Below are 24,276 nucleotides of genomic sequence, written 5' to 3' on the forward strand. Positions count from 1 at the left end.
GAGAGCCTGCCTGGGTTCACGTCCCGTCTCCAGGGGCCTGGTTCCTGGACCGCTCTGTGCCACCTGCCCACCGAGGCCCAAGACCACTGCCCTGGCCACCCCTCCGAGGGGCACAGTCTCCTTGGCCCTGCAGGAGCCGGCATCTAGGAGGCAGGGGTCAGTCCTCGGTCCCAGGGCACTGCACGGCCTCAGGCAAGGGACCTGCCTCTCTGACCCTCAGGTCCCCACACACTGGGGACAGTCCCCCCGGGCCCTTCAGACCCTGACACCGAATTTCCAGGTGCTATTTCTGGAAGCTGGAAGACCAGGCCAGCCAGAGATATTCTCCGGCCCCACCCGGCTCCTCACGGGGAGGCCCACGCCCACTGGGGAAGGGACACTTCTCCCCGCCCTCCCACAGCCACACTGGCCCCAGGCTGGCCTCTCCTGGCCTCTCCTGTCCGAGGGGGCCGGGGTGGGGGGCAGCTGCGGCTGGGGCCAGGGAGAGTATGGCTTCCACGGCCCCGGGAGCCCGCCACAGCCGGCTATTCTGCCGCCGACACCCCGAGGTAATGGGTTCCAGATGTGGCCGGTGCAGGAGGGGGGCAGCCCCGCGCCCTGCTGAGGAAGCTGGAAGCAGCCTGAGATAATGTGGGATTCCTGAGCCTGTGCCAAGGCCCGTGGCCCCAGGAGGGGCGGCGAGCCGAGCAAAGGGAGAGGAGAGGCCGCTCCCCTCCCCACATGTCGGAGACCACCCAGGCAGCACCGATGCAGGAGACACCCCCCACCCCAGGACCACGGCCCCTCCACTGGGGGGGCCCCAGCATCTCTGAGCCTCAATCTCCCCTCCAGGAGTAGCAAGACACCTCTCCCAAGGCTGCTGCTAAAGCTCTCGGGGGGTGGCCTGAGATGCTGAGGAGGTGTCAACCCCGACCCCTCCAGAAAGGAAGGGGTGCAAGCAGGCTCCAGACAAAAACCCTTAAGGCTCCAGCCAAGACAGACAATGCTCCTAGAAATCACTCGCCTGACCCCCGACCCCGACCCCAACCCTCCAAGTCACAGAGGGCCCAGCTTCATTGCTGGGCATCTGTATGCACCGCCACTGCTGGCCAAGCCCCCCACCCCACGTGGGATCCTTCTCCCAAATCGGGCCTGAGCTGGGCAGGACAGTGGGGGTGGGGGGGGGAATGCTTTCTGCCCGACACATCTTCCCTTCCTTCTATGGAGCATGCCAAGTGCCCCTCCTTGAGTCCGCCTGGCCCCTCGGGGTCACCCCTGGCCAGGGTTTGCAGCCACCAAGGACAGACATAAAACTGGTCCAACTGTCCCACTGAGGGACAGGGAGGGCCCAGTCCACGCACAGCACAAGCCACTGGGCCTGGCACCCCACCTCATCCAGCTAGCAATGACTAAGGCTGAGGGCCTGGCCACACACTGCACCAGAACCCATTGTCCACACTGAGGCCCGTGCATGCAAAGCCACGGATAAGCCAAAAACACTTAGGTCTCACGTGGGAACACATGGGGCAGCTGCTTTTTTTAGGAGCAGGCGTACCTGCCAAATTCTGTCCACACAGGCAGGGTTGGGCCACACTCCGGGTGCACCCAGGGCCCAGATGCCTCCTTGGCTCACCCACCTGGGTACCAACGCTCCCCAAAGGAAACAGAAGACGGGCAGAGGGGCTTTGGCCAGGGGCTGGCGGGCTGCTGGGGTGTGGCCCTGAGTCTCCATCTCTTCATTTTTAAAGGGGGCTCTTGAGAGGACCCCGCGAGACAGCACACATGGATGCTTTCCTGAGGCCTGGGTGCGCAACCAGCACCCTGACCCCGGCTACGTTCGCCACCCAAACCTGCACAGCCTTCACCGTAGGAAATGTCCCCAGACACTGCAGGACTGGCCCCCTCACACACAGGGTGACAGGGACAGGGCAGAGCCCTCTCCAGCCTGTCTCCTCCTCTGTAAGAGGCAGGGTACGCAGAGGAGAAGGGATGGACATCTGCATCTATAATGTTCAAAAGGCCAGGACCACCAGCCAGGGCCAAGAGGCCAGCCCCACCTTTGGGCACTCGGAGCCCACACGCCCAGCTCCTCTCCCCTGACCGGCCAATACCAGGGGCCCAACTGGGTCCCAGACAGCTCCAAGGTCACCACAGGCAGAACTGGGCAAAGCACGGTCTCAAAGATGGTCTTCCCCAAACTCCCAGAGCACCCAACGGCCACCACTTCCCTGCCCCCGCCCAGCAGACCCCCAGCTCAGGTCACCTCTAGCATGAAGCCACCCAGAGGGTCCAGAAGAGGCCAAGGCCAGGCGGGGCTCAGCTTCTAAGCTGTAAACTGCCCCATCTGCCCCATTAGGCTGTTGGGACCCATGACACAGGGACCCAAAAGGCGCTGCCGTCATTACAAAGTCACCAACCCCAGGCCTTTCCTGGAGCCTCTCAGCAGATCAGCTGGGGCTCCTGGTGCCCACACATCGGACCCTCACCCTACCTTCTGCCCTGCCCACTCCAGGGCTTCTGCACCCTGTCCTCGAACACCTGGACTTCACCAACAAGACGCTGTGGACCTCGGAAGCTCAGCCCAATGAGATGTCTTAATTCAGGTTGAGGTTTAGAGGGAAAACAAGATCAGTCCCGTCACCACCGTGGAGAGTCTAGAAGAGCAGTCTCTCAGGATGAGCCGGGGCTTTTCTAGCTGGAAAGGTAAGGAAGGCTTTTCCCCACGCTGCCAAAACAAGTGCAGATGACAAAGCAGGGGACCCAAGGTCCACTCACAAGTCACAGGGCCGCACCTGCCCAAAAGCCACCCCCCGCCCCCAGCCATCAGCGCCAGACAGGGGCGCTGCCCTGGATGTGGGGGCGCTCTGGGCATCAGAGAGGGGCAGCGCCGACCGTGCTGGCACGGCACTACTGTACCGGCCGAGTGCAGACGTGCACGGAGTACCTGGCACGGCCCGGACGCAGTGCTCCTGGTGGCGTCCTCACCAACACTTCCCCTCTGGCCATGTGCACCACCGGGGGCCCTCCCAGAAATACTGCCGGCAAGTCCTAGAAGCCAGACCACAGCAAAGAGCCACAGAGACACAGGAGCCCCTGCAGGGGTGAGGGGTGAGAAGCAGGCCCACCAGGGATGGACGCTCAGATGGGAAATCAGTGAGGTGTGAAATTAGTTGATCCTCTAAATGGACGCCTTCCTCCCGTTCCCTCCTGGCAGGGAAGGGGTGGGTGCGCAGCCCATCGGCTCTGCAGGGGAGGGGCCTCCAAAGCAGCCCTGCCCTGGCTGGATGTGTGGGGACAGAGAGCGATGAGGCCCCACCGCCCACAGACCCGCAGCCATCGCTCGGGGGCAGACACGGTGACTCCCAGGAGGGTCTGTGTCCCCGGGCAGAACACTGCAGAAATGAGCACCCAGCACCCCCAGGAGGGGAAGGGGTGGGAGGGCGGGGCGCCAGCTTCACCAGCGGAGCTCCAGCAGGAAGAGAGTGGGCTGGGAGGGAGGCAGAGAGAGGTCTCAGGCGTGCAGGGAAGTGAGGCGAGCCCCGCCAGCCTGGCTCGGCCACAGCCGACAAGGGACACACAAGAAGCGGTGGTGGGCACGGCTCCAATGCAGACCGAGTCTCACCCAGGCGGGGCTCCCGGTCTCTCCTGCTCAGAAGAACTGGCTGCAGGTGCGTCCGTGCCCAGCCCAGCACCTGGCTCAGGGTAGACACTCGGGAAGCTGCAGAGGCAGCTCTGCCACCTCGGAATACGGCGTGCATTCACTCGGCGTGCCCCGTGGAGGCTGCTGGGTACACGGTGGCCCCAAGGCCAGCTCCGCTCCTACCCTCTCCAGGCTCACAGTCAGGCGGGGACAAGCCACCCAAGTCATGGAGCTTGGGGCACAAGGGAGAAACGTTGGGGCTGCAGGAGCATCCAGTGGGGACCCCAACTTGGGCAAGGGGTCCAGGAGAGGTCCCCTGGAGGGGGCATGTGGGAGGAGCAAGAGACCCTGTGGGGCGGTCTGGGCTGGGGGACACCTGCACCTGTGCTGAGGCTCCAGGCGGGGCAGGGGCTGAGGGACACAGGGTTAGCCCAGGAGTGATGGGGACCCACTGAAGGCATGGGGGGGCAGTGCCACCACAGCACGGACAAGCACAGCTTACCGTTCGGAGCCATGTCCCCTCCCAACCCAACTGACAGGGGAAGTGGGACAAAGACCAGGAGAGGCGGTGCAAGCCAGGGGGCAAGCTCAGGGCTGGGAGGGGGCCACAGCTGGCGCTCCTCCCACCAGTGGGGGGCCAGGCCAAGTTCAATGGCCACACCATGGGGACTGTCCCCACAGGAGCTGAGCCGCCAGTCCAGCAAGGCAGGGGGAACATCCCAACTCCTAAGGGTGCTTGCTGCAGGGGACAGACACTGTCGTCCCCAGTCTGCAGACTGACAGGGGAATCTCTGACCCGGGTCAGACCCGGAGGACACCCAAGGCACTCGGGCTCTGAGCTCTTGTTTCGGAACCTTCCACCACCACCTAGTCACTCAGGCAGATGGAGGGCAGTCCCGAGAGACACAGGCCTGTTCCTAAACAAGGAATCTCCAGAGTCCCTCTGATTTTAATCAGAGCCATTAGGCACTTGCCTGGCAGTTAGGAAACACACATGACAGTTCGACAAAGCTCGTTACCAACAACTGACGGCACCCCCACCAAGGGCGCGGAGTCCCTGAGGAAGACTTTAGTCCCCAGGAGCCCCAACACCTCCGTGTCCCCAGCCCTAGGTGTCACCTGCACCCACGCACCCCCCATCGGATGGACTGGGGCTGGACGGGGCAGGGCCTCAAACAGGCCTCCACACACCGTAGGCCCTCAGCTCGAGCTGGTCATGGGACACAGGGCCGTGTCCAGGAGGGGATGGGAACAGCATAGAAGCAGCCACCTGCCTGGAGGGAGGCCTCAGTTCGCCCATCTGTGAAATGAGAACATTCAACAGGATCTCCAAGCTCCCCTCTAGCACTGGGACCAGGTGCCTGACCCAGAGAAAGTTCCAGAATCATTAGCTGATAAACAAATCAGCAAAATGGTTACTACATTAATTTGATGAGTCAGATGGCAGGGCACGTGGGAAAGTCAAGTATGACACCAAAAGGCCCACTCTATCCCATCAGATAAGATCCAAGCAGAGCCGGGGAGAGGAGGTGCTTACCAAAGGGAGCTGTGGGCCCAAGCCCGGCACAGTGTGGGGCTCCTCTGGCAGGAGGCATCCCAGAAATCTTGCCAGGCTTCCTGGATTCCAAGACCACCCAGAGGGGTCTCCTGGACCCCAGACCAGGAAGAGAGGGCTCAGCTGGGGCTCTGACAGCCACTGGGGAAGGAAGCCCCTCCCCATAGCCTTCTCTGCCACGGAGAGCAGTCGGGGGGGGCCCTGCCTTCCTGAGAGCCCAGCGCCCCTGATGTGTGCCCTACTTCAGCCCCATGTCTACCCTCCGGCGCAGGCGGAGGTCCCAGGCCACCTGCTGGGGGCAGCCCCCACTCACAGGGCCCCGGGGCCTGGATGGGGCCATCCCCCCAGGAGATTCGGGTGAGCACCTCTCCCTCAGCGGCCCCAGATCCCAGGCCTGGCCCCACACTAGGCAGGCCCAGGGGCTGAAGCACCTCCTTCCCTGCCCAAGACCTGTGGCTAAAGAACCTTCAGCAGCCCTGGGCACCGCCATGAGCCACAGCGGCAGCAGCATCTAGAGAGGCACCCAGGCGTCCTTTGGAAAAGGAAGCGGGCTCGGAGGGGCCACCCTGGAAGCCGGGGCTGGTGCAGGGCCACGGGGCACGGTCCCGTGATCGGCAGGGGCGGGAGCAGGGAAGGCACAGCTGCTTCCTGCCAGCTCTGCCCCCAGCCCTGGAGACCAGCGAATGTGCAGCACGTCACGGCTCAGGCAGCAGCCAGGCACCGTCCCAGGACCCTGCAGCCCGGCCAGGGCGGCCCGCAGCTCCCAGCCCAGCCCAAGGACCCTGGGACAAGATACAAAGAAAGCAGGGCCTTAGGGAAAAGCCTCCCCGGAGAGAGGCCGAGAGGAAGCCAGCCCCAGGGAGGACATCACTGCTCCACTGTCCTGTCTGGCTCCCCTGTCCCCTTGCCGGCCCTGGGACCCCCGCGGCTCCAGAACCTTCCCCTGCCCTTCGGTGGGGTGACAAGGAGCCTCAGCTGCCCTGCCCCAGAGGGAAACAGACGTGGGGCAGCCTGGGGCCGCGGCGAGGGCGCAAAAGCTGTCACGGGACCTTCCAAGCCCCAGTGGGAGTGGGGGTACAGCCTGCCACCCACTCCCACTGGGCTCAACCCTAGCTTGTTCTGGACCCCAGGGCCCCTGGGACCCTGCCCTCTCCTGGGACTCGGGCCACAAATGACTCCTAGGCTTTTGACTGCGTTATTAGCAGAGGGAGGGGTCTTTGTCAATCTTCAGGCAAAATCAATCCAGGCCCGCTGACGGGGAAAGGGGCGTTAGCCCCCTCCCCAGGGTCCTACCCTCCCCAGCACCTCCGGCAGACAAAGCCACGCTCAGCGTCCCTTGAGAGGGGGATGAGGGACTGGGGGGCTGGGAGGAGGGCGGGCGCCCGGGCAGGAGCACTGGAGAGAGGGTAGACGCAGGAGGAAGGAGAAGTGAAGGCAGGAGAGGTAAGGGTCTGGTGGGGGGGGCGGCGGAGGGGGCAGGGGGGCGACCACAGCGACTAATTAGATCATTACTGCTGGGTAATTATGTCAGGGCATGCTCCAAAACATAGGAGGCCCCGGGGCCGCCCTGTTAAAGCCACTGAGCCCTGCACGCCCTCACCGGGCTCTGCACACCCTTGGGTGTCCACTGCCGGGCCTCAGTCTCCCCCAGGGGCAGAGTGAGATCAGTGGCTTCCAAATCTGGCCCTAAGGCACCCTCAGATGGAGTAGGGACCCCCAGAGCCCAACGCAAAAGGCACGCTCACCCCCTCGCTCTCACCCCAGATGGCCAAGGACAGCTCTCCAGGGCCATTTCTGCACCCCAGTCCTCGCCCGGCCTCCGCGCAGCACCCCACTTGCTGGCTGCAGACCTGGTCTCCTCCTGGGCCTCACCCCAAGCTTCTCCTATACCCAGGAGTGCTCAACAAAGGCTCCCCGAACTGAATGGGCCCCTCTCCCGTGGTGGGGGCAGGGGGAGGCTGAGCCCAGGAGGGCACCACCTGCACCTCCCCCTTCCGTCCGTCCTGGGACCCCCCCCCACCCCTTCCCTGAGCTCACCATGGCCAATCACAGGGCTCCCGGCCCTCCACCCGCCTGCACGGCATGCTTTCACACACAGGCCACACTCAGACCTGCCAACACTCCCAAGGCGGCCGCTGCCATCCCCCGGAGACCCCAGCCCCGGCCCAGGCCCGCCCCAGGAACGGCCTGTCTCTGGCAGGGCTGAGCGCCCTGCCCGGTCCTGCTAACAACCTGGGCCAGGAGGGGGGCGGGGGACAGCCTGCCTGACTGTTCTGCTGGAACCACACCCAAACAGAAGCCTGGAAAGGCGGATTCCTGGATTCCTGGCGAATTCTCTGGAACTGGACCTTTCGGTTCCTGCACACAACGCTCCCACGATTCTCCAGACCTCGGACAGGGCCTCTGAGACCTGCCTGGCCCCAGCTCTTGACCTCCCCACACAAACCCAGAATTCCTCTCTCACTTTTGGGCCTTTGTATATGCTGTTTCCTTGTCTGGACCTGCAGACTGTTGCTTCTTCCAGGAAGCCTTCCCGAAAGCTCCACCCCAGCCCAGGTTAATGAGGGCCTTTTGCCAGGACTGCCACTGCCCGTGTCCTGCCCCTTGCCCCAACTCTACCCTGCACCCTCACCTACCTCCTGCCCGAATGTGGCCACTGACAGTCTGACTGGCCTCCTGCCCAGCTCATGGCTCATCAGGGCAGGATCCTCATGAGGCAAGGACACCCAGGCTGGGCTGGGCAGGGCCTGCTGTTTCAGCTCTGACCAGGGAAAGAGCTCACACCTGGCCAGGGGCCGGGGGCCGGAGGCCAGTGCCCTGGGACAGCCCTCACAGCAGTGATGCAGGGCCTCCCATGGGGACCGTTATAAAGGAGATGACAACCAGGGTCTGTCCATGAAAACATAAGGGAGCATCACACCTCATTCCAACCATGGCCCAGAATGTCAAAAAGATCCCGGAGCCACCCACAATCGGTTCCCCTGCCACTTCCCCGTGTTCCCCGGGGCACCGTGGACAGTTGAGGCTTCCCAGCTTTCCACTGGGTGGCCCAGGTCACAGCTGATATTTTCTGCCTCCTCCTTGGCGGACACTTCTCCCTGCTGATCTCGGGTTTGCTACAAACTGTCTCCAAGGTCTTGTCCTACGATAAGATAGATCAAAGGTCACCAGGGCAAAACTGATAAACTTATGAAGAAACCATGATTTACACACAAGTTTCTAAGAACATAGGCTCTGAGCTGATGGAAGCCCTTTCTGCCTCCTCCCGGCCCATGTCTGTGTTCCAGAAGGTTCTGGCTCACAGAAATCTGACTTCTGGTGAGGTAGGGCATTTTCTACCTAAAATCTGCCCTTGATGATGTCCACCACAGCCAGTCCCCTGGACACCAGGGCCAGCTTGGGGGGGGGGGGGGCACGGTCACCGGGGCCTCGGAAGCTGCCACCCTGCCCACGGACACAGCCGTCCCCAGGCCTGCACTCACTGCGAACGATCCTAGCAGACGGGCGGAGCTCTTTCACCCTCCACCCCCAGCCCTTCAGGGACGCGCCTGACATCACAGCTACAGGAGCGGGGCCAAGGCGGGACCCAGCTCGGTGCAAAGCCCCCTTTCCCGGGACCCGCAGGAGCCCTGCTGAGCAGGCAGGAGGCGGCTGCCCGCTCCTAGGCAGTGACCTCCGGCCGGGTTCTCCCCTCCACCTGGGGCAGGAACCAACCCGTCCAACTGGCCCAGACACTCCGCGCCTGGCGACTATCTGTTCCATCGCATTTCTCCACGGCACCGCGCAAGCGATTGCAACAGGCTGTGGAGCAGATAAGGAGATGCAGGGTGTGGGCTGGGGGCTGGGGGTTGATTCTTGCTTTGTTTTGTTTCTGTGCTCGTTGTGCCTCCGTGGCCCCCCAGCCCGGTGCAGGGCCCGAGGCTTCCTGGGGGCACCCTGCAGGGGCCTGGGCGCTGGCGCTCAGGGTCGCCTGCCTGCTGGGTGCTGGGCTGGGAGGAGGCAGGCCAGAGGGGCCCCAGGGAGACGCCCTCTGTCACAGGGTGGGGGCTGAGCCGTCCCTGGGGCAGGGTGAGGCTGGGGTGGGGTGGCCAGTACTCCCCGACAAAGCCACTCTTTCCCAACTGCCCGACAAACCTGCTACCAGCCAGGCTGTGACCTTCCGCTCCAGCAGGGCCGTGATGAGAGAGTCCACCCTTCCCAGACCCCGGCTCAAGGGTGTCCCAGTCCGAGAGCCACTAACCAGGACTGTCACCAGTACATGCCTGGCACCCAGGGCTCTGAGGCCCTTCACTGGGGGAGAGGGACACGCGCCCTGGGGTGAGGCACTAACTGTCCCCCAGCCTTCCCTGGGTGGAGGGTGGTCCGGCCCAGCCGCCCCCGCGTGCGGTGCTCTGTGGCAGGTACACAGTCGGAGCACACAGAGGGACCCCTCAGCCCCCATAGCCCTGGCCATCCATCAGGAATCTTTCTCATGAGCCCGGCCTGACTGCCACATCCTACATGCGTTCCAGGTGTGAGCTAGACAATTCTTTTCCACATCACAAAAACCCAAGGTAGGACTTTTTCTCCCCATTTCACTATGGAGGAAAGCCAGCCAGGCTCAGAGGGGCTGAGTAACTTGCCTGGGGTCCCCTGCTCCCGGTGGGGGTGACCCACAACAGCCTGACACACAGTCCATAGGGTTGGGGGCCGGGAAGTCGGGCGGGGGCGTGGCCGCTTCCCAAGAAGGCCCCCATCTGCCCCAGCCCCCCAGGGTGGGAAGGAAGAAAAACCGAGCCCAGCAGGGTTCATGCTCTCCCAGCCAGCTCCCCGCGGGGGGCACAGCCCTGCCACTCTGGGGGGGATATCGAGGCCCAGCAGCCATCCCAGAGGGCAGGTGGCTGCCCCTAAACCCGGCCATGGTCAAGCCTCCCCGACCCAGGGCTTGTCTGACACCAGAGAGCAGGCCAACCTCAAAACCTCCACTCCCCTGGGACCTGGGTGCCACAGGCCTTTCCAGAACACGCAGACTCCAGGGCAGGCAGAGCCCAGGACCCTGGGGGGAAATCACCAGCAGCACTGCAGGCAGGGTGATGGCTGGGTCCCTACCTGCCTCTGCGGTGCTGCCAGGACCCGGCGGCCTTCCAGGCTGGAGAACACAGAGGGCAGAAGCTAGGTACCTCCCGCACCCTCAGCGGCCCTCACTGGGCCCCGGCCACAGACACGAGCTGTCTTCTCTCTCCTTTTGGGCTCTACCCCCCCTCGATCTTGGCCTGTGCCTCTCCTTCCCCACCCCACCTGAGACGTGAAGCCCCAGTGAGAGGCTCAACAAGCAGGCCTGGCTGAGCCCAGAGCGCCGCTCACCAGTCCGGCCCTCCTGGGGGCAAACCAGGAGGCTGAGGCCAGGGGCGGGTGGGGACGGGAGTGTTGCCTGACACCTCTGGGACCCACACTGAGGGTTGGGCTGGTTCGGCTAATAGTGCTGGCCGGCCGGGACCCGCTGGACAAAGGCTCCTGCCCCCTCCACGGCGGACTAGGAGCTCAGACCACCCGGCCCACGCAGCACTGCGCACACCGACCCGGGAAGCCCACAGATCCCGGGGCCTGGGCCCGCACCTCTCCCAGGTAAGGATGGACCCCAGGGGAGAAAAGAGTCAGACACAAGCAGCCGAGGACCTGCTCCCCTTGCCCTGGGGTGGTGGCCAAGCACTGTGCAGACAAAGGGGAGCCAGACACAGAGAAGGGCTCACGGATGCCCAGCCACAGCCCCATCTGGACCCCAAAGGCCAACTTGGGCAGATGAGAGAGGAATGCACATTCTTCCTGGAATTGTGTGTCCTGGGCCTTTCTACAATGGAGACCCCACTCATGCAGCCTCCTGCGAGCAGAGGAGCCAGTCTGGGGGGTTCCTTCTGGTCCAAACACCCCAGAATTCTGGGGCAGGCTCCCGAACTCCCCAGTGAGACTCCCTGTGGCCCCTGAGGCTGTCCAAGGCCTGGAAGGCCCGTAGGAGCCGGCAGGGAAAGCCAGAGTGCACAGAGGAAGCCACTGCTGGAGAACTCAGATGATTGTCGCCTGAGGCATATGAAGGGCCTGGGGCACGGGAGGGAGGTCTGACCCAGATCGGAGACTTAGAGCGACAACAGAGCTCCTGAAGATTTAAACCCTACGCAATGCCCAACCACATGTACACATGCATGGAGCCATGGGGAGGGCCCCCACGGATGAGGCCCCCATGCGCTGAGCCCGTGGGCCTCCACCTGATCACACGAGGATCACCAGGGAGCCGAGAAAAGGCCCCAGCACCCAGGCACTGCCCTCAGGGCTGCTGATCTAGTTGGTCTAGGGTGTAGCCCAGGGGCCAGGAGCTTCACAAACTCCCGTGTTGGCCCTTGAAGGGCAGCCGGGTCAGTGCAAGGCTACAGTTAACGGGGTCGATGCGTTCACCCCAGCGCTCCACAAACCCCACGGACCTTCTGCACCAGGCTGCTCCCAGAGAGAGGATGCAGAGTAACCCTGGCAGCCTGCGGTGCAAAATTCTGCACAAGTTTCGACCCAAACAGACACAGTGCCATTACTTGGCTCTCACTGGAGGAGCCCAAGTGCAGGAGCAGTGGGAGGCGGCAGGCCCAGGCCAGCCCCGCACAGCACGTGCGTCTTCCGGTCCCGTCCTCCCTGGCTGACGTCCCCCACGCACCACAGCACACCACGCTCAGGGCCCAGACTCCTCGCCGCTGAGCCCCATTCGGTCCACCAGTCGGAGCAGGACTGCCAGCTGCACGCGCCTCTGCCTTCCCCGGCAGGGGTGGAGGCAGGTCTTTACGGAGACGAGAGCGGTCACGGTGTGAGTCCTGGCCCCCTTTCTCCGGGGCCTGGGGAGCACTGGTCTCTGAGGCAGCACCTCTCATTCACCCTGTCTCCATCTGAACCAGGACCTCTGGCACTTTCCCCCAACTGCAGACGAAGTTTCTGCGCTCACCCTCAGCACGGCCTGTGGATATGTGTGGAGCTGTCCCAGGGTCTTGCCAACATCACCCGGACCAACAGAGATCAGGAATCACAGATCACAGGTGGCTTGACTTCCCAAAAAGGTACACCCAGCCCTGTAAATGAATCACGGTCCAAAGGCACCCCCTTCCCTTCCCAAGGCCTGGCATCACCACACAGAGGGCACCTCGAGCCTCCTGCCCGGAGATGGACAAGGAGGGGGCAGACTACCTGCTGACTTGGGGGACCCCAGGCACCACCTTCAGGAGGACAGGAAGGCTCGGTGCGCCGTGGGGACACAAAGACTCCAAGAAGCTGACAGCGAATCATTGGGCAAAGTCAGGACTCTTGAAAACCAGTGAAGATCTGCCTAAAGCCAGGAATGCCTGTGGCTAGGCCTCGAGGAGGGAGACCAGCCCAATGTGCACAGGTGTGAGCACATCTGCATGCAGACAGATGTGCACACACACAGGCACATGTGTAAGCACACAGCCCGGGCCACCGGGGCTCCCGGGCCCCCACAGCCAGGGGCCACCAGAAACTCCACTTCGGGGGATGTTTGAGAAAACGCCTCCAGAAGCCCTCTACTTTAAGAAAACAAGCTCACCTCCTCCCCAGCTGAGCCAGTTCAGTGGGTCCCTGGCCCCCAGCTATGGGCCTGCCCCTCCCAGGCCACACAACACAGCCAGAAGCACTGTACTTGGCAACCCATACGGCAGGACCACGCCAGGTGTGCACTGCCCAGGGACGCCCACCCCAGGGAGCGCCCACCCCAGAGAGGCCTCACCTCAGCATCCCAAAAGGGAGTGGGGCACCCCTGCCCTGACGGCTGACTGTGCCCAACAGCGAGCGGGACCCTCTCTGCACCCCTGCGGGACAAGGCTTGGGGACAGTAAGAACTGAGCGTGGGGCTGCCCCCACCCATGCTGGCACTGCACGCTGGCCCCCCCAAGCCAACCCCGCGGCACCTGCACCTGGGGGAAGGGACGCCCCGAGTCCAGCCAGCCTGCCGAGGAGCTGCTGCGGCACCTGTCAGCGGCTAGGATTAGCTCCGATCCGCCAAAGGAAAACAAGAGAGGCCCAGCAGGAGAGTGGCTGGAGGCTGGGTGGTCCAGACACTCAGCCTTGGGCAGTCTGCTGCCTGGCAAGTGGCCACTTATACCCGCTGCCTGGCAGGAGCAAGGCGGGGAGGGGCAGGGCAGCAGTGCCAAGCCCTGCGCTGCGTGCCTGGGGGCCTGGAGCGGGGCCCCTGCACCCTCCCTGGTGCCTGAGATGCACCCAGGGGCCCTGATGCGGCCTCCCAGACCCTGGAGAGCCCTGGCAAGCAGCCACCAGGCCTGGCTGGATGAGCCAGTGCACCCGCCAGGGATTCCAACACGCCCACCTGGAGTGGCACTGTCCATCCGAGCCCAGGCTCCCGCAGGCCTGGAGGCCCGGTGTCAGCTGGCCCGCCCGTCTTGTCTTGCCAGCCAGCCACCCACCCAGCCATCCACCTGGGCAGCCCTGGGAAAAGGCCCTCTCTTCCTCAGCCCCAAGGCCCAGAACACTGTCCCCTTGCTGCACCCAAGGCCTGCCTACCCTTCACACGCCACTCCTGGGACCCTCGCTAGCCCCAAGCTGCCTGTGTGACCTCAGGGCTCCAGCTGTCCAGCCACCAGGCAATGCAAGCACAGCAGGTCTCCTGGTGAGCGGAGAGCCAGACCTCAGCCACCCCGGCCCTGCCCAGCCCCGCACGTGCACACACGCACACGCGCACACACGCAGAGAGACCAGACCCCTCCCCACAACCCTACACATACGCACAGACCAGAATGCCCACTGCACCCCCCAGGCCCAGCCACAGCCTCTGCGTGGCCCCCGCCGACGTCTCCAGGCCCCCTGCACACGGCTCTGACAAGCCCTGCTGTGCCCCGATCACCTCTCATTCTGACGGTCAAAGTTCATTCACGGCACCGATGGGTGATTATGTCTCGGCCTTAATTAAAGAAGGCCACAGATCGGCATTTTAAACCGCAATGCCACTTCTAATTGACATGGCTCCGTCATCAAGAAAAATACTCACACAGCGCCCCTCCTCCACCCTCCCCGAGCAGCGGACAGTTCAGCTTCAATTTTTAATCCGTTGATGAAATATTCACAGGCCGGGGAGGGCATCACGTTTCCCGAGGTGTAGGATCCCTGCCCTCTCCAGGGGCTCCCCAAGCCAGGAGGACACCGAGTTTGGGGTGACAAAGTCAGGGCAGGCTGGAGGAGCAGAGCCCACAGGGCGGGGGCCGGACACCTGCCTGCCCCACGGCCAGCATCCTGCGTGTCCTGGGGGCCACGGGCTCCTCCCTTCCCTGTGTCCCCACCCTGGGTGCATCGCCAAACCCTGCTGCTGGTCGGGGGCCTCCGGTGGGTGAGTCCCAGCAGAAGGACGCTGTGGCCCAAGGTCACCAGCCATGACCCCCTGGTCCAACGCAGGTCCAACCCTCCAGAAGGACCAGCCCTGTCCCCAGCACTCCGTTTCCTATGCAAAATGTCTGGGCGCCCGGCCCCTAATGCCAGGACTGCCTCACACAGGCAGTGACACGTCAAGGCCACAAAGTCTTCTCTCGGAGGCTGAGTGGGCTGCCCCTGTGTCCCAGGAGGGGACACTGAGGCAGGAGAGGAGAAGCTCTGCCCACGCTCGCCGAGGAGCAGGAGCATGGCCAGGTGAGAAAGGCATGTGACACCTGGCCTCTGACAAGGGCACCCTCGTCCTGTCACGGAGCCCCCGTGCACGGCCAGCAGTGCTCACACCAGCGGAGGTCCAGACGAGGACGCAGAGCCGGGGGAGGGGAGGTGCTGCAAATTCCAGCGGGGGCCCAGGCCCCCCAGCTCCCTGGGAAGTGTCCCCGCGTGCAGCAGGGTGAGGATGCCTGGCCCACCTCCCTCCCACCTCCGCCCCTCAACAGAAAAGAAAACCATCCCGAAGGAGCAGCCGCCAAGGGTGGCCAGGAGACCCCCGCCCCAAGGAGGAGGAGAGGACAGGTGGAGCAAGGCCCCAGCCTCGGCCCCGGTCGGGCACCAAGAGCAGGACTCCGCACCCGGCAAGTGCCTCCCGTTTCCCGCGCAGGTACGCAGCAAGCGGGGGCCAGAGGCCATGGTCCTTCCGGTGCCGTCGCCGGGTGCCCACTGCAGGGCAGCAACCAACCACAGGCCTCTAAGAGTGAGCACCAGCCCCTCTGCAGGCAGCCCCCAGGGGGTCCCCAGCCACCCACATGCTATCTGCACAGTTCTGCACCCTCCTTTACACATGAGGGAACGGAGGGGCACAGGGCCGCCCGGAGCCCCAGCTGGTAAGTGGGAGCCAGGGCATGGGCCCAGGGACCCTGAGGCCGAAGCTGGGCTCAGGGCTCGGCTCCGCAGCGCCAGTCACCAGGGACTCCCTGAGGCCCGTCCCCTCCCTCACCAGCCCCGCTCCCTCCCCGCGGAGCGCTGGGCGGCTTCCATGCATCCTGCTGTGAGCCTGACACTGACCAGCTGCCCAGTCGCCCCGGACAGGTTGTTCAATCAAAGCGTGTGGTGGGCAGGACACCTCCGGTATCTTTGGGCCGAGAAGCCCGCCCTGCCATCTGCTGGGCCTGCTCTTCCCGACCCCGGGCCTGCACCTGCTCCAGACAGAGGGCTGAGTTAGGGTCCAGGGCATGGCGAAGGGGTGCGGCAGGGCCAGGGACCTCCAAGGCAGTTCCGGCCAGGAGAGGAGATGGAAGCGTTGAAGGCAGAACGTGATGGCAGGTGCTGTCCACGCAGCTCCGCCCCGGGCAGCCTGCCCACCTGCCTGCCCCCCTGCACAGCCCCCCTTGGAGCAGCCTCCCCCAGCGGGCAACACCCAGGGGCTCGGCCCCAGGGATCCGTGGGCATGCAGCTGTAACTCCCAGACCAATCCCTCCGGTCCCACCGCCAGGGGCAGGGACTGTGCCCCCAGGGGCACAGCTCACTCAGTCCCACAGAACCTTAGAGACATCAAACCTCACCAGAACACTGGCACCCCCTTGGCCCCAGGGGCAGGTCCCAGCCCACCAGCTGAGGTCCACCCACACACAGCCCGCCCAAGCAGCCTGCTTTCCTTCACTCATGCCCAGAGCCCCCCAGAGGCCCTGTCCCCACCCTACTGCTCCATCTAGGGATGCCCTCCCTCCCCACACACCAAACCTGGCCGCACCCTGCACCCTGGCCGAGGTGCCCCCGCCCAGAGCTGGCCTAGGCAGGACCACCAACAGTGCACAGGTGACCCAGCACAAAGCCCAGGGCAGCTGGGGGAGAAAAAGGCTCCCACATCACCAGCGTAGGGGGTGGTGGCTCCAGGCCCAGCTAGGGCAGGGAACTGGGGTCTGCAACTCTGGCCAGACCCTCCCCCGCCCCCGGAAAAGTCTCCACAAGGGCGTTCGTGAGGTGGGGGCAGTGCTCAGAGACACCCCACCCCACCCCCGCCGCCCACCGTGAGCCCAGAGGCAGTGCAGGTCCCTGCCGGGGCGGCGGAGCATGGCTAGGCACCACCCACCCTCCGTGCACGGGCCCCCCTTCACTGGGTGACGTGCCTGCCCCATCCCCGGAGCCTCTCAGTGGTGAGACACCATCGCTCATGCTCGGCAAAGCTGGTGTCAGGGGAGAGTTCCACTCTCACTGGGGACCGTGAACCCCCCAGGGCCCAGCTGCCCCCCTCCATGTCCAGGACCCAGGAGGTGTCCTAGTAAGCTTCCACGGCCTGGCAGCGGAGAGACGCGCATGACTGAGCCCCAGGACCCGGGACCGGGTGCAGGTCTCACACACGGGAGTGTGCTGTGTCACCTCCCCAGGAAGGGAGGTGACCATCTGAGGAAGAGTCCCCAACAGCCTGTGAACTCTGCTGAGCCCGGATCCACAATGTGCGGCTCCCGGGGCCATGACGCACAGCAACCTGCTGCAGGATGTCCCTCCGACTGTCCTGAGCTCCGAGAGCAGCCCTGCCAGCCTCACCCTCCCTGAGCTACGGCCGCATCCCCATTCCCCAAGGGCCACTGTGCTCACCACACCAGCAAAAGTCACTGCGACCCCCCGCCGCCACCTGTCCTCACCATCGAGCCCCAGTCAGCTGACGAAATGCTGCCCCGGGTCAGGGCCTTTGCACACGCCGCCCCTCAGCCCGGAACGCTCTTCCTCCACAGCTCTGCCTGCTACCTCTTCCCATCCTGCAAGCTCACCTCAAACGTCACCCCCACGTACCCGGGACTTGACCGTGGTCACCACAGGCCCCAGGCCATCCTAGCCTAGCCCTCGAGCTCCTCTGGAGATGGGAGTGCAGGAGAGTCAGAGGGGAGCCTCCTCCGGGCCTTCCTCCTCAGCAGATGCCCTGACACTCCCGCAGCAGCAGCCCCCGGCACTCCGGCTCCCCGTCCATCCGCGCAGAGGGCGCGGTGTCTGCCCCGGGCTCTCTGGCTTCCTGGGCCAACAGAGGCACCAGGCTCAGGGCCGTGGAGACAAAAGCAGGCTGACCACCAGGAGCCCGCAATTACTCTAGGTCAACACCATGGTGAGGTGGGTCGTCCTCCACCCCAAGATTTACATTTTTATTAAATCACAATGGAAAATTAGAAACATTATTACTTCCCTCAATCTGTAACCCTTTATCTGCCAGGCTCTGCACTCAGCTGCCTGTGCCATCAGTCCCAGGGTGATTTCTAGGCTCCCACCTCACCCCTGCCTACCCCCCCTCCACAGTGACCACCCAGGGCCCTCCCCCACGGCCCGGGGTCCTCCCCCAAGGCCCAGGTCTAGCCTAATACCTCTCAAACCTTCCCTAGTGGCCTCAAGTCAGACAGAACATCTGGCCTCAGACCTCAGGTTTCCCCTTCTGTAGGATGAGAAGAGTCAGGAGGTGGCAGAGTCTTGGCCAGGGCCCCCACTGTCACCCCTCTACCCAGACACTGCCCCAAGCACCCGGGGGCCCCCCAAGAGCTCTCACTATGCAGAGCCCAGCAATGCTGCAAAGGACCGTCCCCCAGGGGCAGCGCCTCCCCTTCACCCCTCCCTAAGAGTACCCTACTGTCTCGGCAAGGTTATCAACGGGAGGAGGCAGAGGACAGGCAGCTGCGGACCCAGAAATGGGGGCTCGCCACGTTCTTCCTGCACCCACTGTACTGAAAACGTGGGGACGCCAGCCGTCCCTGGGACCCCCACAGTCCCAGAGCTCACCCCGCAGTCAGGGGAACAGACGGGAGCCCCATCGGCAAACCCTCAGAGGGAAACAAGCAGGCTGAGGCTGACCGTGGGGGAGAGGCCACAGCAGTTAGGGGGCCCATGGGGGTGATGCCCAAGTGAGATCAGAAGGAAGAAAACGGGGGCCATGAGGAAGGGCATTCAGGAGGCACGGCACGTGCAAAGGCTGTGAGCAGGGAGACGGCTGGGAACATTCTAGCAACAGGAAGCAGATCAGCACAGCTGGCCCGCCTCCCCAGCAGGGACCCGTGCCAGGGCCAGAGTTGGGACTTCACCCCAAGGGCCATGCCAGCATGGGAGACATCTAAAAAGGACGGCGCGATCAGGGTCAAGCGTTTCGGAACAAGCGAGCACTTCGAGCAGGCCCCGTGTGGTCCCCGACAGCAGATCACACTGGGCTGTCGCCCACGCCCCCACGTGCCCCACCCCCAAAGCTGCTGCCAGCCCCCAACATGGTCCCTACAGGGAAGGTGAGGAAAAGACACCATCAGACGCAGAAGACACTGGGCCTCAGGCATGGGAAAAAGCCTCCAAGGGGGGAGGGCATCTAGGAGGGCTTCCTGTAGGAGGGGGCATCTGGGCACGACACGCAAAGCAGGTGCAGTAGCGCTGGCACTGTCCTGCCGCGCGGCGCCCACTCGCGCTTATCTGTGCCAGGCGCTGACCCAGATTTAGTCATGAATGAAGCGGGTGAGTCGAGACTCTAATTACTTTTCACTTTCCCTGGTCATGCATTATGCATTGACGGTGAGTGGGGGGCGAGAGGAAAACCGCGCGGCACAATTAATTTCAGCTTCGATTGTTCTCTCCCTCCTTGCGCTCCCCCCCACCCCCACCCCTGGGAAAGAATCTTTTTTAGCTCGTGTTTCACAAACACCTTTAGGGATCAAGGAGGTAGCAGGCGCGCTGCAAGAGTGGGGGCACCCAGGCTGCCATCAGATGCTGAACTAAGACCCGGCAGGAGGGGCCAGGCCAGGAACGCGAAGTCCGAGTAACAACAACGTGTACCCCGCAGTGGTGGGGGGTGCGGGATGGCGGTCCCTGCTGGCCCGAGGCCACCCGGACCCTGACGGAAGCTTCTCAACCCCAGGCTCCTGACCGCAGCTGGCTGCCTGCACGCTGGCCCTGGGGCGGCCACGGAGGGCCACACGCCCACCACATGTGCCCACCGCTGGCGGCCGAGGGGACGTGAAACCCCACCTCCGCGTTCGGCCCAAACTTTCATCCTCCTCCCGAGCACCTCCTCCCCCAGGAGCAGCGGCAGCCTCAGGCAGTGCAGACATGGCCCCGAGACACCCCGGTGGGGGCTGGTTTCACCACCTGACCATGTGGAAACCGAGGCCCTTGCCCCAAACCGCCCCCTACCAGATGCTCGCTGCGGCCTCTGGGGCGCACCCCCTTCCATCTCCTCCACAGACACTCTGCACTGGGGCAGCCAGAGCCTCGGGGGGCTGGAGGCGCCCTGCCCAAGGAGCAGAGGCCCTGTGAGTGCCAGCCCCAGCTCCCCGCCAGGCAGCCCCCCACCCCAGAGGAGGGCTTCAGTGTTCCCTTCCAGGACCACATCCACCTGTCAGGCCCGCAGTGACACCGAGGGGGACCCTGAGCCCTATCCTGCCGCCACCACCAGGGCGCTGGGACACCAGGCACTACCACCTAGGGGTGGTGGGGACCCAAGCCAGGACAGCCCTGGAGGAGGCTGTATACGTGGAGAGTGATCAGAGCAGGGAGCTGGCAGGCGAAGAGGCAGTGCGGGTGGGAACCAGAGGCAGAAGCCGGCCTGGCTCCTGAGGACCGAGGGGTGTCCTGTGTGGCGGCAGGAGGGGCAGTGCGGGAGAAGGGAAGCCAAGCCAGGAGGCAGTGAGGACTTCATTCTGCAGCACTGGGGAACCACAGAAGGTGGTGCACTGGGGGAGTGCAGACTGGCGTAGCGGGTGGGGAGACACCTCCAGGCTGAGCCCAGAGCCCCGGATCCAGCCCCACCCGCAATGTCCTGCTGGGAACCCAGAGGCAGGAAGCAAGGGCTCTACTTCCCACCTTGGAGAGAAATCTGGGCCCTGTGGCGGATGCCCAGGGTTGGGGTTTTTGTGGAGAAACCTCCGGTTTCCCCCACCCTGCGGCTGCTGAGTCAGGAGCACAGGGGTGGGACCCGAATCACAGACCCTTCCAGCAGCATGGGCAGGGAGCCAAGTCTGCTGGCCCCAAGCCCTGCCAAGCGCCTACTGCATACCAGCCAGATCCCAGCTGAGTGAGCCAGCTCCTGGCCCCTCGCCACGGCAGCAGCCCCTCCCAGGGCCAGAAGCCACACCATCCTCACTCCTGAGCGCCGGAAGGGACCCACGTGGAGCTGGGGAAACTAGGGCCCAGGGCACGCTACGGTGGACCTGTGCCTGTCTGGCCCAATCCCCGCCTGGGGTATGGAGCAGATGGGGGGTGTCAGGGACCCTCTGAGGACGGGGACACCCAGCTCGGGCCTGGGGACCAGCTTCAAGGGGACGGAGCCCCAGCGGACTCTGAGTACAGGGACAAAAGGGCAGAGGCCAGGCAGGCACACCAGGCAGAGGGCACCTGCACAAAGGCTCAGAGGTGGGGATGCACAGGGCACGGCCCCGCCGGGAACCCCTGGAGGCTCTGCTCTGCCCGCGGGGACCCCCCCGGGAGGCTGGCAGGCCTGGGGTGAGAGCTGCCTGGGCATGCCCAGCCCACCCCACCCTGGTGGGGCCGAGAGGCCCGGCAAAGGGCAGAGGGCAAGAGGGCGGGGGGACGTCACATCTGCTGACCAAGCCCCCGCCCCCACCGCCTTCGGGGAGAAATGCTCTTTCCCACAGTTACGAAAGATCCTCTTTGCTCGAAGAAGAAGGGGAACCCAGAATCGTTCCAGTCCAGGGCTCAGTGTTCACTCACTTAAGTGGGGGGCTGGTCCCCTGAGAGCCAGGGGTCCCTCCCTGACAGAGCCCACCCACCCGGACACCCATCCATACCCAGGACCCAGGGAGAGGCCTGTGGGGACTGCACAGGAAAACGCAACCCCCCAGTCCATGCCAAGGCCACACCTGGCAACAGGTCTCAGTTCCTGACCCTGGAGATTCCTGGTTCCCAGGATGGTTCTGGAGCCAGCTGCCCTGAAACCACCCCTCCCAGGGGAGCAGAACTTTCACATCCTCTGCACACCGCCCAGCCCAACATTGAATGCTCCTCACCTCCAGGCGTGACTGGGCACTGATGGGCAATCCTCATGTCCCAGCACCAGAGCAAGAAACTCCTCTCTCCACCGGGCAGATGAGGACACTGAGGTTCAGAGGGGCCCCCAGCCACCACTCCTCCCTGCTCCCAGGCAAGAACTGAAAGTCTGGCCCTACTTAGGTTCACCTCCACGCCCACCCCCAAGCAAGTGTCATCACCCCACTTCCCAGACAACGAAGTCCAGGCTCCAAGAGGGAGGTACTGGCCCAGGCCACACAGCTGTGAAGGCCTGAGTACAAGTCCAGCCGCCCCAGCACCCCAGAGCCACCCAGCCCACATATGGCTTCCTAGACTACGAAGAGGAGCCCCTCTGCCCTGTGATAACAAGGCAGCTCCACCAGCCAGATGCCCCCCCCCCCAACATACGCCGCCTCCCAAGGGCGGGGCGGGGAGAGATCCTGTAAGCCCTGGGCCTCTCCAAGGAGGAGGTGGCCCCCCAACCACCTCAGCTGCGGGATTCGGTTTCCTGGCCTGTAATCAAGGGATTACCAACAGTCCCAGTGCCCACACGTGCATACATGAACCACCCACATCACTCACGCTGCGGGATTTGGGCAAAGGACTACAGTGGCCTGCTGGACTCCCTGAGCCAGCCAGGGCAGGAAGGGTCAGGGGGGAGGCCGGGCGGGTTCATCCCCCAGTGCTGTCCACTACCTCCTAGGGCCTGAAGCCCCATTCTCACCAGGCAGGCCTGAGCGCGGCTGGGGCTGCCCGTGTCAGCCCAGGAGACCACACCTGGTGTCCTGCAGGAAACGGGGGCCCGCAGCCTGTACCTGGAGCCCACCCAGCACCTCCAGGACGACAGAGGGTCCCAGGTACCAGTGGGGCTCGGCAGGATGGGTTCGGGATCAATGGGTGCTTGGCCTCTGCCATTACCGCCAATGACGGACAAACGGACACAAAGCGGGCCCCGCCAGTGCGGAGGAGGGCGGCCCAGGCCCAGACCAGACGCCCTCACCAAGTCTGCGTCCTTCCTCGGTCCTTGGGAGCCCTCCTGACCCGCTGAGCCCGGAGCCCTCATCCAGACCCACCTGCCCACGCTCCGGCCATCAGCCATCCAGCATGCAGCAGGCACCGTAAGTCCTGGCAGGGTGGGCCTGTCTGTATCCCATGTCCCCATCCAGGTAAGCAGCTCCCCGACGCCCAAGCCACCTGAGCCTTCCATCCCGATGCTGCAGCCCCCCACCCTGTGCACGGCCCACGGAGGGTCCTGGATAAGCCCTGCCCCCACCCCACTCTGCCCAGCCCCTCCCCACTGAAGGCCTGGAATGGGCAGCACGGGGCAAAGCCCCATGCTGCCACCTGTGGGAACTTGGCAGCAGTATTCCGACTGTCTGTGCCTCAGTTTCCTCGTCTATGAAAGACAGGGAGAGGGCCTGGCACTGGCCACCCCACACCCCAAGCTGTGTGACCTTGAAGATCTGCCTGGCCTCCCTGAGCCCAAGCCTCGTCTGTACACGGAGTGCCGTGGGTTTGGCACAGGCCGCTCCGGGCACCTGGCGAACTGCAGCAAGCTCGTCCCGCACCCCAACCGCACTCAAGCCCGGGAGCACCAGGGGTCTGGTGCTTTCTCCAGCCTGCTATCACAGTTCGGGACTCCAATCCGCCAAATGCTGGCATGCTGCCTAGCTATGTTCACACAGGCAGACAAAGTCCCCAAGACCCCTCACCCTGGGCTGGGCCATGAGCCCTTAGGGAGTCGCTCTCTAACCTGGGGTCTCCACGTGCCCCACAGCCAGCAGCACCCATCACGGGAAGACCCCAGCCGGCCAGCCGCTCCAACAACCCCTGCCCTGGGGGTGGCCTTTGCTGACCCCACAGCACAGCCCATCTCTCAGGGGGTTGGCCCAGGGCCCTTGGTGCACGTGGTCTGAACAAGACCAAGTCCAGCCCTGCCCTCGACACACCCTGTCCAGCAGGTCCAAGGCAGGAACACTGCACATTCATCTACCCGCATGGCCACAGCCCACCCCACCTGGCACATACACCTATACCAGTCACCCTTTCTTCTCTGTCATGCCGCCCCAACCCTCAGCCTCCAGCTGAGAACCAGGGAGGGGTGTGAGGAAACTGAGTCATGCACCAAGACACACCCGCTACCAACACCCCCTGCCCCACCGCGGCTGGTCCCAGAGGATGAAAAGGGGCCACTGCAGAACTATATGGTGAGGGAGTGAGCTCCCTGTCACCAAGTGAGTGCAAGCCAAGCTGCCGAATCCCCCCTAGAATCACATATACTCATCTTCTCTGAGGCCCCAGGCCTGGGCCAGGAAGCCGGGTGGAGACTGGAGGGCGGGGGCCTATCTGACCCAGAGTTGCTAAAAAGAGCCAACGGGGAAGTAAAAATAGGAAATAAAAATAAAATTGCTCCAGCCAGCCCTGGTTGTTTGTGTAGGAAACAAGGCATCTACCGCCCCACAAGGCGGGCTCAGCACCGGGCCCCTCCCAGATGAGGAATGTCTCCCCCAGCCTCCAGCTGCCAAGACCTCAACTACACACCCAAGCCTCAAAGAGGAATCCTGAGGATCTGGTTCAAATCCGAGCTCTGCCACCAACCAGCCAGGTGACCCTGGGCAAAGAGCTGAGCACCCCCCTCCTCATCAATGGAGTACAAACCCAGCTCCTGGGTACAGAGGGAGGGAGGGAGGGGTGCCACCCCATGGTTCACGCAAGGCTC

General features: G+C 64.0%; 1 protein-coding gene across 1 annotated transcript in view; it reads right to left on the minus strand.

Annotated features, from left to right (window-relative positions):
* Window positions 1–21,700, minus strand: part of RXRA (retinoid X receptor alpha) — a 79,792-nt gene extending 58,092 nt beyond the window's left edge. The window contains exon 1 of the mRNA XM_025859504.2: window positions 21,557–21,700. Within this exon, the coding sequence (XP_025715289.1) occupies window positions 21,557–21,593 (37 nt within the window). The 5' untranslated portion in view covers window positions 21,594–21,700. The remainder of the gene's footprint in view (window positions 1–21,556) is intronic.
* Window positions 21,701–24,276: the final 2,576 nt, after the last annotated feature.

This window comes from Callorhinus ursinus, unplaced genomic scaffold, assembly GCF_003265705.2.
Source record: "Callorhinus ursinus isolate GAN/ISIS: 27379988/994484 unplaced genomic scaffold, GSC_fseal_2.0 scaffold122, whole genome shotgun sequence".
NCBI classification, from domain to species: domain Eukaryota; kingdom Metazoa; phylum Chordata; class Mammalia; order Carnivora; family Otariidae; genus Callorhinus; species Callorhinus ursinus.